The 18,323-nt window shown below is 37.8% G+C and overlaps 1 protein-coding gene across 1 annotated transcript; it reads left to right on the forward strand.

The window, feature by feature from the left end:
• The first annotated feature begins 15,794 nt into the window (after window positions 1-15,794).
• Window positions 15,795-16,241, forward strand: LOC149141062 (seed lectin subunit I-like). The gene has a single exon (XM_089451137.1). The coding sequence runs from the start codon at window positions 15,795-15,797 to the stop codon at window positions 16,239-16,241; it is 447 nt and encodes a 148-aa protein (XP_089307263.1).
• The last annotated feature ends 2,082 nt before the right edge of the window (window positions 16,242-18,323 follow it).

Consider the following 18,323-nt stretch of genomic DNA (forward strand, 5'->3'; position numbering starts at 1 on the left):
ATGTCACAAAGCCCTTTTACTCTTTCCAATTGTTGTGGTGTTGCTCTTTGTATCCTCATAATGTGCTATCATTTCCTCCGTGAAAATTGACCACGTAACAAGTTGTTTACGAGAACAAAGCCCTTTGTACCATAAAAATTGATCTAGTTCTAAATATGAAGATGCAATACATACCTTTTGTAACAGTTGTACACCATGTAGATCAAAATATTGCTCCATCTGAAGTATCCAATTTATCGGATCCTTGCCATCAAACTTCCTCATCTTGCTTTTTCTTGATTTTAGGAGCTCGACCTTGAAACGACCGTAACTTTGTACTTTTGGATTTTTAAGTTCTGAAATTGCGACCTGTAGTAGCCTTCTCGGTCCTCTTTCCAATGCCACTATTCTGATCCAAATTGGATTCTCCAAGAAAGAGTTATGCACAATCTCCCGCAGTGACCTAATTGTAGACTAGTTCAGTAGAGTGAACTTGTATGAAGTTCCACGTGTCGTTGTTTCAAGCTTTGACTCTAAAAAATATATAAAATAAAACTACAGCCCATCCTTTTTCTGTACCTTCTTACGAAATTTCAATCCGATGCTCAGAAAGAAAGTTATGATGATTTTCCCCAGGTCACCTGTTTTGAATGTAATTTTAGGAGTCTGCAAAAAAACCAACTTCCTCAGATCATATCTCTTCAAATATCGCGTGAAAAGATCTGAAATTCGGACCCAAGGTTCAGCGCGATTTCTTCTCAAATGGGTTTTTTTTGCGACTTCTGAAACGTCACAGAAAAAATGTTATAGCGAAAATGCCACGATGACCTGTTTGGAGCAGCGAAACCCTAGAATCCAAAGCTCAGATACCAAATGTTATGAAACCAGCTCACAAAAAGATAGAAAAGAGAGATCCACGCCTTAGAATTCAGCCTCTTCGAGGGGGAAACCTCCTTTACATTACATAAATGAACAATTCTTCGATGATACAATTGAAAAGACCTCCTTTCTATATATAGGAGTCTAAGGGGTCATAACATAATCAGAGCCGACATAACAATAATAATGTAAGGGCACAATAATAACAATAGTGGGCTTCTATGGGGCACAATAGTAACAATATGGGCACTACATGGGTACATCACTATAATAAGTGGGTTGTACTAATAACAATAAGGGGTTACACTAGTAGTATATGGGCCTAACATGCCCCTCTCCTTCAACATATCACTTTCATCAACGTTGGAGGATAAGACTCCACAAGAGGTATGGACTGGTAAGAAACCCTCTCTTTCACATCTGGGGGTATTTGGATGTGATGCATATGTACATGTTCCAAAAGAGAAAATAACGAAGTTGGATAGTAAATCTAAAAAATGCATCTTGATTGGGTATAAGGATGGTTTAAAGGGTTATAAGCTTTGGAATCCAGTAACAAGGAAAGTTGTGTATAGCCGAGATGTGGTGTTCAGGGAGTTGAAAGATGTTATTAGACATGAAGTCCCATCAAAGGAAACTGAGAAGATAGAGTTTGAGCTAAAGGAGTAAGAATCAGACTCTACAGTAGAAGAGGAATCAGAAGACGAAGAGCCACAAACTCCGGTTGTAAGAAGATTAGTTTGAGAAAGAAGGTATCCAGAAAGGTATAGTCCATCTGCTTTCTGTTTAAATTTTGCTTTATCTATTACTGATGATGATCCCAGAGCTATGAAGGAAGTAGTAGATTCAGAAGATGGAAAACTCTGGAAAGAGGCCATGGTTGATGAAATGGAATCGTTGCACAAAAATTAGGCTTCGGATCTGGTGGAGTTGCTGACTGGAAGGAAACCCATTGGTAGCAAATGGGTGTTCAAGAAGAAGACAAATGCAAAAGGAAAGGTGGAGAAATACAAAGCTCGGTTGGTAGCAAAAGGTTATTCCCATGTGACGGGAATTGATTTTGGTGATATTTTTTCTCATGTTGCCAAGGTAGCTTCTATTAGATTACTTTTATCTGTTGTTGTTGCTTTTGATTTTAAGGTAGAAAAAATGGATGTGAAGACAACATTTCTTCACGGAGATCTGGAAGAAGAGATCCACATGAAGCAACTTGAAAGCTTTGCGATGAAGGGTAAGAAAGAACTGGTATGCAAGTTAAAAATGTCTATGTATGGGTTAAAACAGTCACCAAGGATGTGGTATTAGAAATTTGATACATTTATACGAGGACTTGGCTTCACCAAAAGAAAAGCAGATCACTGTGTGTGTTTTAAATTAGTTGGTGACCGTGTTATTTATCTGGTCTTGTATGTGGATGATATGTTGCTGGTTGGAAATGACAAAGAAATTATTCAGGATTTGAACACCCAATTGTCCTCCAAATTCGACGTGAAAGATCTTGGTGCTGCAAACTATATTTTGGGCATGGAAATTAAAAGAGATCGGGCAAAGAGGAAGTTATGGTTAAACCAGAGGAAGTATGTCGAGACAATATTGCAGAGGTTTAATATGCAGGATAGTAAACCGGTGAAGGTTCCTATTCCTGTTGGTGTAAAGTTATCTGTTGAACAGTGTCCCAAGACACAAGAAGAGGAAGAGGACATGTCCCATGTTCCATATGCAACTGCAGTCAGTAACCTGATGTATGCGATGGTCTGTACTAGACCAGACATTACACATGCAGTGGGAGTATTGAGCAGGTTTATGTCAAAACCGAGAAAGGACCATTGGACAACAGTGAAGCGGGTTTTCAGGTATTTGCGTGGCACTAGCGATTATGGTTTGTGCCACCAAGGAAGACCAGGATTGGAAAACGTTTTGGATATATGTGGCTTTTTTGATGCAGACTTTGCTAGAGATCTGGATCAGAGAAGATCTGTTGAGATTGCAACAAGATGATGGAGCTTAGTGAAAAGAGTCGCCTTCACTAAGTGGGTCCGCAGGAAAATTATGGCGCAAGTTCTATTTTTGATCACAGTGTGGGTGACCACAGTGTGAGTGATCACAGTGTGAGTGATCACAATGTGGGTGACCAAAGTGTGGATGACCACAGTGTGGGTGATCAAAGTCTATTTTTAGACTGGCTGTCAAAAATAGAAAAGTCAAATATTATTGTCTCATAATAATATTTGGACTATAAACTTGATCTTATTCTCTTGGAGCACTTCAGTTTGAGCTACAGAGGTGGCCCATGCAGCTGTCAGAAGGAAGTACGCTTTTCTTATGAGTCAGTTGAGTTGTTGCATGCATGACTTCAGTTAGAACTCAATCAGTTGAGTTTGGTGGAGTTGATTGTGGAGTTGATGGAGTTGTGTTCAGTTTGACTTGGTTAAACTAGTTGTAGTTAGTCTAACTGCAAATAGACTAATGATGAGTTGTTAAACTAATTATTAACTCATAATACAACTATAAAATACATCAGTTAACTCAGTTGCATGTCAGTGCATGTTTAGTTCAGCAGGGACAAGTGTTAGAGAATCAGATTGCTATCAGTTGTGACTATAGTTGTGCATCAGATCTTGCACAATCAAGGGATTGAGTATGCCAATGAGTTTTCTCACGTATTTGCCCAGTTTGTAGCTTCTGCTCACGTCTTACACATTGTGAGTGATTCTTTGGAGGTGAAATACGAATTTGGTAGACCATTCTCATTCATTCTTGAGCAGGTATTGAGTAGTGGAGGCAGGCAAGCAGTGGAATAGATTTGGAGATCAGATCTTAGCTGTATTGTGTGTAACAGGTAGAGCTGGTACTGGATTGCTTGTGATAAGCATTGTACTTTGTAATGTTACATGGTCTCAATCATTAATATACAGTTAGTGTGGGGTTTTTAGCGAGATGCTTTCCCCGGGTTACATACTGTGTTAATGTGTGAATGCTCTTGATGTTTTATTGTTATTGATGCTGCTATATTGATGATCAACGTAGAGGAGCTTATGTATTGTGTATGTATTCTGCAATAGTACATGATCAGGATAATCTCTGTTGAATATGTGTTAAATTATTCAAAATTTCTACATGGTATCAGAGCTGCTTGATTTGTAGAAGAGATTTTTACAGGATATCAAGCGAGGATTGATCATCAGATCTACTATTCAGGAAGTGTTTACATTCTATTTCTTCAGGCAGAGTCTGTAATCGGGCCAGGTAGCCTCTAGATTCATCCTTCCTTTGGAAGGTGAGATATCCGGTGAATGCCCATACAGTCAATCTCTGTACGAGAAATATTGTGTTCTCACGAATTCTAGATCGGAAGCGGTTGAGTTGGAGCTGGTGGAAATTCGAATTTGCAGCAGTGTTGTTGAAAATGTCTTTCAACGGATTGCAAATGTTATTCCAAAGCAAGAGCGACCTAGCGCTCAAGGATAAACTTATAAACAATAAAGGTGAGAATGGATCTTCATCAAAGGTATCTGATGAAGAGAATTGCGCTTTGGCTGCCAAAGCAAAGAAGGGGAAGAACAAGAAAGCTTCTCATTCCGGTGCGAAAGGCAAGAAGCAGGATATGTCCAAGGTGAAGTGTTTTCACTGTCACCAACACGGACACTATGCCACTAATTGTCCGCAGAAGAAGAAGAACAAGTAAGCTGCTGGATCTTTAGCAGGAGAGGCTCTAGCCTCACAGTTTGAGCTTGATTTTTCATTGATCGCATGCTTGGTTTCAAGTGTGATGGGATCAGTGTGGTTCTTGGACAGTGGTGCATCTTTTCACATGACGGGAGATAGAGATTTGTTCTCTGATCTGGAGGAAAAAGATCTTGGAGTGCACATCGAGATGGGCGATGATGGTAGATACAGTGCGACCGGTATCGGTACCATTTCCTTTGAGAGGGAGTCTGGTAAACCCTTCGTATTGAAGGAAGTCATGCATGTTCCAGGATTGATGAAGAATCTCATCTCAGTGGCGATGTTAGAAGATAAGGGGTATGATCTTGCTTTCAGAGAGGGAAAGGCTTTCCTGCACAGCAAGACAACTGGTGAGACCCGGAAGATAGGGGTTCGAGTGAGGAACCTTTATCAATTGCATGTAGATGGATGCGCAGCAATGGCGGGCAAGGCAGAAGGATTGGTGAGCCGGGATGATGGCGAGTTGTGGCACAGGAGATTGGGTCACCTTCACCATGGAGCCTTGAAGATACTGCAGCAGATCACTACAGGGCTTCCTAAAGGCACACTTGCGCAGTCAGATCAGTGCAAGGGGTGTACTTTGGGGAAGTTTGTGAAAGCCACCTTTCACGAGAAGGATAATCGCGCCACGACGATCCTTGAGAGAATTCACACAGACGTGTGTGGACCTTTCTCAGTTGCTTCGACAGCAAAACAAAGGTATTATGTGATTTTTGTTGATGATTTCTCTCGTAAGTGCTGGATCTTCTTCATGCAGAAGAAGAGCGAGACATATTCAAAGTTCTGTGAATTCAAAGCACTGGTCGAGAAGGAGTTGGGGAAGAAAGTGAAGGCTCTTAGGAGCGATAATGGTGGTGAATACATCTCGGACGAGTTCAAGGATTTCTGCAACGCAAAAGGGATTCATAGAGAGCTCATAGCTCCCCATAACCCATAGCAGAACGGGGTAGCTGAGCGGAAGAACAGAACGATTATGGGTGCTGCACGGGCAATGTTGCATGATCAAGGCCTACCCCTTCACTTGTGGGCAGAAGCATGCAATACAACAGTTTATGTGCGGAACCGTTGTCCTCATAGGATACTTGGCATGAGTACACCTGAGGAGACTTATTCTGGTAAGAAGCCTGATCTTTCTCATTTGAGGATTTTTGGTGCTAACATTTACATGCATGTGACGAAGGATGCCAGGAAGAAGTTGAAGCTGACTGCAGAGGTTGGGATATTTGTGGGGTACACTGATACGCCCCACAACTATCGTGTGTATTTGCCAGACAGTGGTAAAACAGTTGTGCGACGGGATATAAAATTTTAGGAGGAGAAAGCCATGAAGTGTTCGCTTGAGAGGGAGCTACACTTGCATGCAGATGAGGAGCTATTAGTTCCTAAGGATGAGCTTCAGGACATGGATCAGCCATAGGAAGAAGTTCATGGAGTGGAAGAGACCACTCATGCAGCGCCAACCATCAGAGGGCGAAAGCGCTTGACAGAAGCTGAGTGACTGGCTCAAGATGCAGAGAAAGTTGTAGGACCACCTACAGCCCAACGCAAGCAGAGACAGTCACCTGATCGGTACACTGGATACATGGCTCTGATGAGCAAGTGTGTTGTGACTGAGCCATCCGCTTTCGAGGAAGCTGTGGAGGATCCCGCATGGGTAGATGCCATGGTGGAAGAGTGTGATTCTATTGTCAGAAACAGTGCATGGGAGATTATTCCTAGACCGGAAGGGAAATCAGTGGTGGGTTCGAAATGGATCTACAAGGTCAAGCAGGCAGCTGACGGGAGTGTGGAGAAGTACAAGGCAAGATTTGTTGCCCGAGGCTTTTCACAGATAGAGGGGATCGATTATGAGGAGACCTCTGCACCTGTCGCAAGGTATTCTTCCATACGGACGATTCTTGCTCTCTCAGCGCAGATGGGATGGAACATTCATCAGATGGATGTGAAGACTGCGTTCCTCAATGGAGTCATTGAGGAGGAGGTGTACATTGAGCAACCCAAAGGCTTTGAGGTCTTCAGCAGCGAGTCGCATGTGTGCAGGCTCAAGAGAGTGTTGTATGGGTTGAAGCAATCAGCACGTGCTTGGTACACATGGATAGACAACTATTTCACAGGACTTGGATTCTCCAAGAGCGAGGCGGATCCTAACCTATACCAGATTGTGGTGGAGGGTAAGTTGCTTATCATTGTACTGTATGTTGATGATTTGATTCTAACGGGTGATGAGCTGTTGATACTGTCATGCAAGAAGGATCTTGCTACAGAGTTTGAGATGAAGGACTTGGGCCTCCTTCACTATTTCCTAGGATTGGAAATATGGTAGCGCAGTGGTGGATTGTTTGTTTCTCAGGGCAAGTATGCTCGGGAGATACTAGAGAAGTTCAACATGCATGGCTGCAAGCCTGTTGATACTCCTCTTCCTGGAGGTTGGAGGAAGGAGGATGCCACTTCGGGAGAAGAAGTGGATGCCACTGTTTATCGACAGTTGGTGGGGTCGCTGATGTATTTGGTCAATACACGACCTGATATATGCTATGCAGTTAACCAGCTTTCACAAGCTATGGTTAAGCCTACCAAGCTCTTCTGGAACGCGGGCAAGCATGTATTGCGCTACTTGAGAGGCACATCAGGATATGGTTTGTGGTACAAACAGGAGGATGAGGTGAAGCTATGTGGCTTCACAGATGCAGATTGGGCAGGGAGCCCAACGGACAAAAAGAGCACATCAGGAGGGGTCTTCAGTATTGGATCGACAACAGTTTCTTGGTACAGCAGGAAGCAGAGATCCGTGGCACTCAGTTCAGCGGAGGCCGAGTATATGGCAACAAGTTTGGTTGCATGCGAGGCTATATGGATGAGGAAGATCCTGGTTGGTTTGTTCGGTTCTCATTTGGATCCTACTGTGATTTACTGTGATAACCAGAGTTGCATTAAACTCTCGGCTAATCCTATATTTCATGATAGCTCTAAGCATATTGACATCAGGTACCATCATATTAGAGATTGTGTGCAGCGGAGGATCATGTTGCTTTCATACATTCCAACGGAGGATCAGGATGCTGATATTCTGACGAAGGCTCTCACCAGGAGCAAATTCGAGTACCACCGACGCAGGATAGGGGTTGCTGATAATCCATATCTTGTCGAGAGGGAGTGTTGAGATTGCAACAAGATGATGGAGCTTAGTGAAAAGAGTCGCCTTCACTAAGTGGGCCCACAGGAAAATTATGGCGCAAGTTCTATTTTTGATCACAGTGTGGGTGACCACAGTGTGAGTGATCACAATGTGGGTGACCAAAGTGTGGATGACCACAATGTGGGTGATCAAAGTCTATTTTTAGACTGGCTGTCAAAAATAGAAAAGTCAAATATTATTGTCTCATAATAATATTTGGACTATAAACTTGATCTTATTCTCTGGGAGCACTTCAGTTTGAGCTACAGAGGTGGCCCATGCAGCTGTCAGAAGGAAGTACGCTTTTCTTATGAGTCAGTTGAGTTGTTGCATGCATGACTTCAATTAGAACTCAATCAGTTGAGTTTGGTGGAGTTGATTGTGGAGTTGATGGAGTTGTGTTCAGTTTGGCTTGGTTAAACTAGTTGTAGTTAGTCTAACTGCAAATAGACTAATGATGAGTTGTTAAACTAATTATTAACTCATAATACAACTATAGAATACATCAGTTAACTCAGTTGCATGTCAGTGCATGTTCAGTTCAGCAGGGACAGGTGTTAGAGAATCAGATTGCTATCAGTTGTGACTATAGTTGTGCATCAAATCTTGCACAATCAAGGGATTGAGTATGCCAATGAGTTTGCTCACGTATTTGCCCAGTTTGTAGCTTCTGCTCACGTCTTACACATTGTGAGTGATTCTTTGGAGGTGAAATACGAGTTTGGTAGACCATTTTCATTCATTCTTGAGCAGGTATTGAGCAGTGGAGGCAGGCAAGCAGTGGAATAGATTTGGAGATCAGATCTTAGTTGTATTGTGTGTAACAGGTAGAGTTGGTACTGGATTGCTTGTGATAAGCATTGTACTTTGTAATGTTACATGGTCTCAATCATTAATATACAAATAGTGTGGGGTTTTTAGCGAGATGCTTTCCTCGGGTTACATACTGTGTTAATGTGTGAATGCTCTTGATGTTTTATTGTTATTGATGCTGCTATATTGATGATCAACGTAGAGGAGCTTATGTATTGTGTATGTATTCCGCAATAGTACATGATCAGGATAATCTCTGTTGAATATGTGTTAAATTATTCAAAATTTCTACAAGATCTACAAGTGGGTATGTGTTTAACCTATTTGGAGGTCAATCAACTGGATGAGTAAGAAACAATCTGTAGTGGAATTATCAACTACAGATGCAGAATACATGGCAGCCACTCATGCAAGCAAGGAAGCAGTTTGGTTGCAGAGATTGTGTTCAAATATGGGGTTAGTACAGGGAGATATAAGGATAGATTGTGACAGCCCAAGTGCAATTTTCTTGGAAAAGGACCCTGCTTATTATTCAAAGACAAAGCACATTGATGTTCAGTATCACTTTGTGAGGGATATGATAGAAGACAAAAAGGTTTTGTTGGTAAAGGTGGACACTTTGAAGAATACTGTAGATGCATTGAAAAAATCTATGAGCTTTGAGAAGTTCTCTTGGTGTAGAGAAACAATGGGCGTTTCAGGGCTGGATAAATGAATAAGCTCTCATGTGGAAAGAAAACAACAAGTGGGAGAATGTTGGGTTGTGTTATATACTTTCCACGACTAGTCCACGTAGTTTACGGGGGGCTTAGAGGGGTGGCGGTTAGTCCCCCTCTACGGGGTCTGGGGCAGCACCTCAGGGAATTTTTTTTTGGACCCTATATTAGGTTGGGTGAACCTACCTATGGTTTTGTGCATGGTTTTCGGTCCATGGTATTGGATGCAATGGTTTTCGGTCCATGGTATTGGATGATTCAGAATGTATAAATATGTATTGTAACATTGAAATGAATATAATGAAAAATCAAGCTGGTAGTCCCAGTTTTGGGATATAGGGGAAAATATCTGTGTATATGTGTTTTATGTGCTATGCTCTTGCATTGTTTATTTTCTGTGTTTTAGAATTCGTATGTAGGTAATTTCTATACGGGGTTAAAACCTACAATAAACACATAAACAACTGACATGCATGCATAAAAATCTGAATTTACCCCGAGGTCCAGTGTTGCAACCTCGCTCTGACACCACTATGTAACCACCCCATCCCACATTTACCCGCTTTTACAAGATCTCAAGGGTAAACATGAGTTAAGTGTTACTATGACATGACTCGACTTCCAAGTTCCAGTTATGGAAGTGGGGCTACTAACCTGAAACATAATTCCATCTCTTAGTGACACTAAATCACCCAGGTGACTGAAAACAATCGGTGGTGATCAATTCCTGAGAAGGAACCTTCACTTCTCAGACTTTACACCCCAATGTCATGATTGACACACTATGCATGTGGTTGGAAGGCTCTAACCGCATGCATAATCTTTCCTCCATGCTGTTATAATCGAAATTCTCCAGTTCATAGGGCGTGGTTGCGAGATCTACGCCACTTTTTTAGGTATAGCCTACAATCCACTACCCAGTACAACCAAAACTCTTCTGAACTCATTCTAGAATGAGAACATGTCTGTTCAATGAATACTAAGGCTATAACTTGCTTAAACATGTCAGTCACATGATAAAAATTTTCGGTAAACATGTAGTAAACATAGTAGTTACAGGTCATGAACGCATATCTAATCAAGATCTTCTTAACTTCATCAGAGAATCATTGAGAAGGCTCAATTCCCTCTCAAGCTAGCTGCAACAACAGTTGTTAGTCCCTGCATACATTAAACATTCAATAAATTCTCAAATCATGAACAAGATCCATAACAAGAACACATCATTCAACTATGCCTATAACCAACATATAACCATAATATAATCCATGACAAAACAACCATAAGATCAACATAATAACCAATACAAGTGCTCATCAATCACAATAAGAAAATATTTCATGTTAATCATATTCAAAAGTCAACCAAGTCAGGAACTTCTACTTACAACCCGACTATAGATTGGAATGAACTAAATCTCTGTTTCAGCCAATCACCCCCATGCCATATTCCAAGCATGATTATGGAATCACAGGGTTAAACCAAAATAAAACAAACCAGGGATTCCAAAGACCAAACCAACTCAACCCTCGACCACAGTGATTTCAACTAAATCGATCTTGAAATCACTAACATTAAAACAAGCTTGGAAGCTTCTGAATTCCTTCACTAGCTCGAGAAAACTTTTCCTATCTCCACCCATCCATCAAGAGTTCCAGGAAAAAGCCCATCTCCACCCTTGTCCCTTAGGAATTTTCCTGAGACCACCTCAACCAGGATCCAAGTTTATTGGCCATCCAAAGCTTAATCAAATAGAGAACCCCCCACATCATGGCTATCCAGGAAATGAGAAGGTGTGACAAGTCTGAAACCACTATCAATCCAGGAAAATCCCATGCAAATGGCAACAACATAAGACCATAACCAATGCATGCACTATGCACCAAATCTCCACATGCTAAATCACACATGCACATTGTCACCTGCAAATCCCCAATTATTTTCTTCCCCTCATTGTTGCTATCCAAACTTCCTCTTGTGCACCATTGCTTTCCTTTGCTTGATCTCTCTTTCTTGGAGTTCAATTCCTAAAACTAATTGAAGGCTAAGAAAAAGTTGTCAACTATTTCTCACGTGCCTTTTTATCATTGTTGTCTGATGTCTTTTCCTTTAGCTTTCCTCTTTTCTTTCATTTTCCTCTAATTTCTCTCTAATTTTCCTTGCAAGCATATTCTTGTTTCTTCATCTTCTTTTTCTCCTATTTTCCTTTATTTCTTTAATTAAATGCCAATTATGGCCTCTTTGCCTTTGCTAATTCCATTTCCAATTTCCATAGCCAATAATAAACCACAAGTGGCCCCCAATGTGATGTTCCCCCCCTCATTTAACTTGGAATACGTGTCCCATGAACTTGGTCCATTTTTGCCTTTTTACATGGAAATATAACCTGGATTGTTATAGGGGCATTGTAGAATGTATGTGGGGTCATAAGAGAGGCATCATGTCACCATACTAGGGATATAAATATAAAGCGATGTAAAAAGTGTTATTGAAAAAATGGATACCTACAATATTTAGTGAAAGTAGGGGTTTTTTAAATGGGCAAGATGTATTGGGTTCGTATTGATAGAGGGTTAAATAAAGTGATTTTTAGAGGTACTTTCCAATATGTAGTTAGATTAAAGGTATTATTTAGTATGCTGCAACCACACGTGCTATGTCAAAGGTTCATTGAGTGAAGCCCCCGTCATGGGGGGGTGGGGGCAGGGGCGGGAGGGGGGGGGGGGGACTAACATTTCATTGTATAACGACACTTACATTAGTTGTAGTACCTCTAGGCTCCTTGATTGAAGACTCCTCCTCTCACATGCACTTACAGTGAAGCTTCACTACATGCATGCTTATTTCAAGTTGGGGTTCCCTTGTCACTCCTACAACATAATCTTATTTTTCACTCTCTTTTTCTTTTGCTTCATGGTGGAGGCTTGATTTATAGTTAATTTCACAGTGTTGAGGGGATGAAATTAGGCATTCTTGACTTGTCTTGACATGGTTTTGTCATCGCTATCCTCCTTTTGCTCACTATTTGACCTTGTCGAACCCTTATCCTCTCATTCTAGCAACCCTACCCTCTTGAATGCCCTTTGCCCAAAGTGTAGAAGCATTCAAAACTTTCTGTTAAATCACTAGAAGCATGTAATGATTTGTGCCAATGTCTTAGGAGCATTGAAGGGATAAATTTGGCCATTTTTAGGGTCTTCCCATGAGGTAGATGCAACATACTTAGCATACTTTGCAATGCTTCTCTAATGGTTTCAAAGGAGTGTGAAATTGGGACACAACATTTGGGGTATTTAAGTACTAGACTCTATGCTGTCTTGAGGAAGTTAGAGCCTTAAAACTTTAGTAAAACTAATAAACTTTAAACTTAGTTCTAAAGGTTGAAAAAAAACTTTAAAATATTCATGCTTTTCTAATGTTGTGATATAACATTCGATGCTTATTATGATCACTTTCCTTCGTTCTAATTACAACCTAAAATGTTATATACATAATATAAAAAAAACTTACCCTCTCTGATCTGATCTCAGTTGTATAACCTTAAATGAAATTCTATTGTATATAATAGAGCTATATCCATAAATAATGTTTGTGTTTACAATTACAGAGCTACGATTAAAGTCGCACTCATATCAAGGTGCTTGATTTGATTGGTTAAGGAGATTGAAAGATCAATCTATGATTAAATTCACATTTAGGGGATTGATTTGATTGAGGAAAGGGATGGAAGACATGACATAGTCTATATTACCCTCGACAGTTTCCACGAAATATGAAAAAATATTTAAAAAAACTGTCTGCCTTTTCCACGGAATGAAAACCCAATGCCACCATTTCCCCGAAATAAAAGAAAATTGATGGAAATTGGATCAATACTTTAAACACCATTACAAACAAGTTATTCCACACAATTAATTGGGTGTCAAAAGCATGATAAACGATGAAGAAAATAATAATTTTAGAATCATTAAACTAATTACGAAGTTTCAAAATATTTAAGATAATCTTAAGTATTAATAATTACTCATACCACGTCTATCCATTTTATTATCAAAGACTGACTCATACCAAGTCTAAGACTGTGGATCACCGCAAATTTCGAAGTCAATGTTTCAGTAGTTAATTACTCACTGTGGCTTTATCATCAAAGACTTCCGAAAAGTTGAAAGTTATGGTCAATTAGTTAATTAGTTATTGTATTTTATGTTCAAAGATTACATCCAAGTCCAACTTGGTGGATCCACTGAACTTTGTGGATCTACTGAATTCTGGAAGTTGAGTTTGAAATGGTTAATTATTAGTATTTTATTATATTTGTATGGGTTATAATTAATGTAAATTTGGAAGTTTTCATCATATAATTTTTTTTATGTAGTCTAATCTATAAGTGAAATAGTATTTTCCACCAGAATTCACTAAAATCTGACAATACAATTTCAAGAATTTTTGTTATTTAAAATACATTTTAAACAATTTAGATTCAAGTTTTTAAAAATACATTTTAAACAATTTAAATTTAAGTTTTTAAAAATCTGTCATTTTTTTATTAAAAGTAACTAGAAAAATGTCGTGGAAAAAATTATTTAATCTATAAACTAGACTAAGCCTTTAACAAATCCTCTTTATGAACCTTTCCATCTAAATTTTAAACATTGTTATATTTTATGTAATATCTTGATATGCATCTTGGATCAAAGTTATCCTCACATTATTCCTAAACAATATTATATTTTATATAATATTTTGGCCAGATTATCCTTGAATTATTTCTAAATAATGTTATATTTTATATAGTAATGTTTGGAGTTTTATGTACAAGGTTATTGTTTTGTAAAATATCAAGTATTATGTAGCTAATTAATAATTAGTTTATTGTTTTTTTATCTTATATATTAAATGTTATATTATTTTATGTAACAGATAAGATGATAAAATGAAAAAGAGTAAATTAATGATGAATTTACTAAATAAGATGATAAGATGGAAAAACGTAAATTAATGATAAATTTACTGTTTAATATTAAATACTTAATATTAGTAATTATTGTTGATAAATCAAGTGTAAGGTTAATGAAACCTTATTGTTCAAAAATCAAATTTATTTATGAATAAGTAAGCAAAAACCTGTAAACTTAACTCAGATGGGAGATTCGGCACAGATCTAAGTCTACTAGTAAACTTTGGACATACTCATTGGATTTTCTAATATCTCATTGAGATAAGCATGTGATAAGATGGAAAAACAATGATTAACTCACTTCCAAGGTCCTTAATATTTGCTATTACTATTCATAAATCAAAAGTATCCAAAGTTTCATGGCCATTATTGTTACTATTCAGAAATCAAGTGTGCATAAGCATGTGACTGTAACTCTATTCGGACACAGATCTAAGTCAGTAGTAGTAGAGTTCACCTATTGGATCTTAGAATATGTAATTAAGATAATCTTATTTAATTAATAAGATGAGAAATTAACAAATTATTAATGTAACTCTTAATTTATTATTATTATTTAAGAATGAAACACACGATAATCTTATTTAATTAATAAGATTGAGAAATTAACAAATTATTAACCTAACTCTTAATTTTATTATTATTATTTAAGAATGAAACGCACTCTTTGGGAATCAAAGACGGGAGCCCATGAAGTTGAACTAGATTGGAGATTAGCACACAGATACAAGTCCATGGTCTGACTTTGGAAATGCTAGACTTTTCCATTCCCAAACACAGAAGCCCGTGAAGTTAAACTAGATTGGAGATTAGCACACAGTTACAAGTCCATGGTCTGACTTTGGAAATGCTAGACTTTTCCCATGGCTGCTGGATCTTAGAATATCCAATGGTGATAAGGATGCCCGATAGAAGCGCCTTGCTTCGTGGGCAACTCGCTGTGCAGGAAGCAACTAGGTAGAAAATGCCAGGCTTGATTCAGAGCTTTTTTATGATTATTAACTATTGGGTCTCTTTCATGTCGATTTATCTGAGTTTTAATATCATTTGATTACGTAGAAACTATAGCTGTCGTGTCATAATGCAATTTTCAAAGTTGGCTGAAAGAGTCGTGGGAGGCTTACTGTCCAGAAAGTCGGTAGGAGTACAAGTAGAGAACATTGCAGGGTCGTGGCTGAGGCAGCGTACTTGTTGGAAAGTCGCCATGGCTGAGGTGAAGGAGAGATTATTGACTGTTATTGTTACAAGCACTATCCTTTTTCTTGCACAGGCAGACATGAGCTTCAACTTCACCTCTTTTACTGAGAGCAATATGGAGGATATTGTTACTCAACTGGATGCAGTCAGAGATCCATTGGATATAATCCAGCTTACAAAGAGCAGCTTCAATGATAATTTTAATTGGAGTTTGGGTTAGGCAGTATACAAAGATCCAATCAGACTCTGGCGTAAACGCTCAAAGGGCAGCTTTCAAACTCAGTTTCAGTTCGTAATAGCAAAAGGCCCACCATCTCCGAATGCGACCTTCACAAATGGGCTTGCTTTTTTCATGGCGCCATTCGGGTCTGCACCGTCTGTAAATGGCTCCGGCATGTGGTTAGGTCTGTTCAATGAGACCACCAATGGCAAAAACTCTACACAGACTGTCGCTGTTGAATTCGATACATTCAAAAATGCAGAACCCGACCCGTACTATAGGACGAATCCCCATGATCCGGATGATAATCATGTTGGAATTGATGTCAACAATATTACTTCTGTGAAGACCTATTCGTTGCCCTCGGCCCAGCGGCTTAATGGCAATATAACATGGAATGCATGGGTTGACTATAATGGCACAGAGAAGATGTTACTGGTGTTTCTGGTCGCCAATGATAGTTCCAAACCCTCGGACCCGATTTTGTCCTACGGAATAGATCTTTCAGAGTATCTTCCTGAAAAGGTTCTGGTTGGGTTCTCGGCCCGGCTTTCCCACCAATTACACAAGATAATTTAATGGAGCTTTTCAATTAACAATAAATTTAGCCATTTTTAAGGTCTTCCCATGGAGCAGATGCAACATACTTAGCATACTTTGCAATGCTTCTCTAATGGTTTCAAGGGAGTGTAAAATTAAGGCACAACACATCGTGGGGAAGTTAAAGCCTTAAAACTTTAGTAAAACTAATAATATTTAAACAAGGGAGTGTAAAATTAAGGCACAACACATCTTGGGGAAGTTAAAGCTTGGAGTGTAAAATTAAGGCACAACACATCTTGGGGAAGTTAAAGCCTTAAAACTTGAGTAAAACTAATAATATTTAAACTTAGTTCTAAAGGTTAAAAAACACTTTAAAATATTCATGCTTTTCTAGTGTTGTGATATAACATTCGAGGCTTATTATGATCGCTTTCCTTCATTCTAATTACAACCTAAAATGTTATATACAGAATATAAGAAAAACTTACCCCCTCTTCTTAGTTATATAGCCTTAAATGAAATTCTATTCTATATAATAGAGCTATATCCATAAATAATGTTCACAGTTACAGAGCTAATCTATGATTAAAGTCGCACTCATATCAAGGTGTTTGATTTGATTGCTTCTAATCTATGATTAAATTCACATTTAAGGGATTGATTTAATTGAGGAAAGGGATGGAAGACTATATTGAATTCACATTTAAGGGATTGATTTAATTGAGGAAAGGGATGGAAGACTATATTATCCTTGACAGTTTCCACGAAATATAAAAAAATATTTAAAAAACTGTCTGTCTTTTCCATGGAATGAAAACCCAATGCCACCATTTCCCCGAAAGACAAGAAAATTGATGGAAATTGGATCAATACTTTAAACACCATTACAAACGACAAGTTATTCCATACAATTAATTGGGTGTCAAAATCAATATGCTAAGCATGATAAACGATGAAGAAAATAAAAATTCTAGAATCATTAAATTAATTAAGTAGTTTCAAAATATTTAAGAGGAACATATCTCTTCATTACATTAAAAAATGTAAGTATTAATAATTACGTAACTTATTCATTTTTTATTATCGAAGACCGACTCATACCAAGTTTAAGACTGTGGATCACCGCAAATTTCGAAGTCAATGTTTAAGTAATTAATTACTTACTATGACTTTATCATCAAAGACCCCCTAAAAATTGAAAGTTATGGTCAATTAGTCGATTAGTTATTGTATTTTATGATCAAAGATTAAAGACAAGTCCAATTTTGTGGATCCACTGAATTCTGGAAGTTGATGTTTGAAATAGTTAATTATTAGTATTTTTAATATCAAAAACTGTATTGGTTACCATTAGTGTAAATTTGGAAGTTTTTGTTATATAAATTTTTTTTATGTAGTCTAATTTATAGATGAAATAGTCTTTTTCACAGGAATTCACCAAAATTTGGTAATACAATTTCAAGAATCTATGTTATTTAAAATACATTTTTGAACGTATAAATAGACTCAACACCCTGAAACACCTTAAACATCCATAAGACACTCAAATTATGCAGATTAAACAATTTAAACTCAAGTTATTAAAAATCTCTCTTAGATTTTGATTAAAATTAACCAAAAAAATATTCTGAAAAAAATCATTTAATCTATAAATTAGACTACATCTTTAACAAATCCCCTTGTAAACTTAACCTTATAAATTTTAAACATTATTATATTTTATATTTTATGTAATATCTTGGCTCAAGATTATCCTCATACTATTTCTAAACAATATTATATTTTATATAATATCTTCGGTGGGTTATCCTCAAATCATTTCTAAACAATGTTATATTTTATATGATAATGTTTGGAGTTTTATTTATAAGGTTTTGTTTTGTAAAATATTAAGTAGTATGTAGTTAATTAATAATTAGTTTATTGTTTATTCTTTTATGTATTAAATATAATATTATTTTTATGTAATAGATAAGATGATAAAATGCAAAAAGGAGTAAATTGATGATGCACACACTACATGATGTTTAATATCAGTGATTATTGTTTATAAATCAAGTGTGAGGTTCATGAAACTTTATTGTTCAAAAATCAAATTTATTTACGAATAAGTCCTAA

This window comes from Pinus tabuliformis, chromosome X (genome assembly GCF_031772625.1).
Source record: "Pinus tabuliformis cultivar Carrire ecotype Pingquan chromosome X, CPIR1, whole genome shotgun sequence".
Lineage (NCBI taxonomy): Eukaryota > Viridiplantae > Streptophyta > Pinopsida > Pinales > Pinaceae > Pinus > Pinus tabuliformis.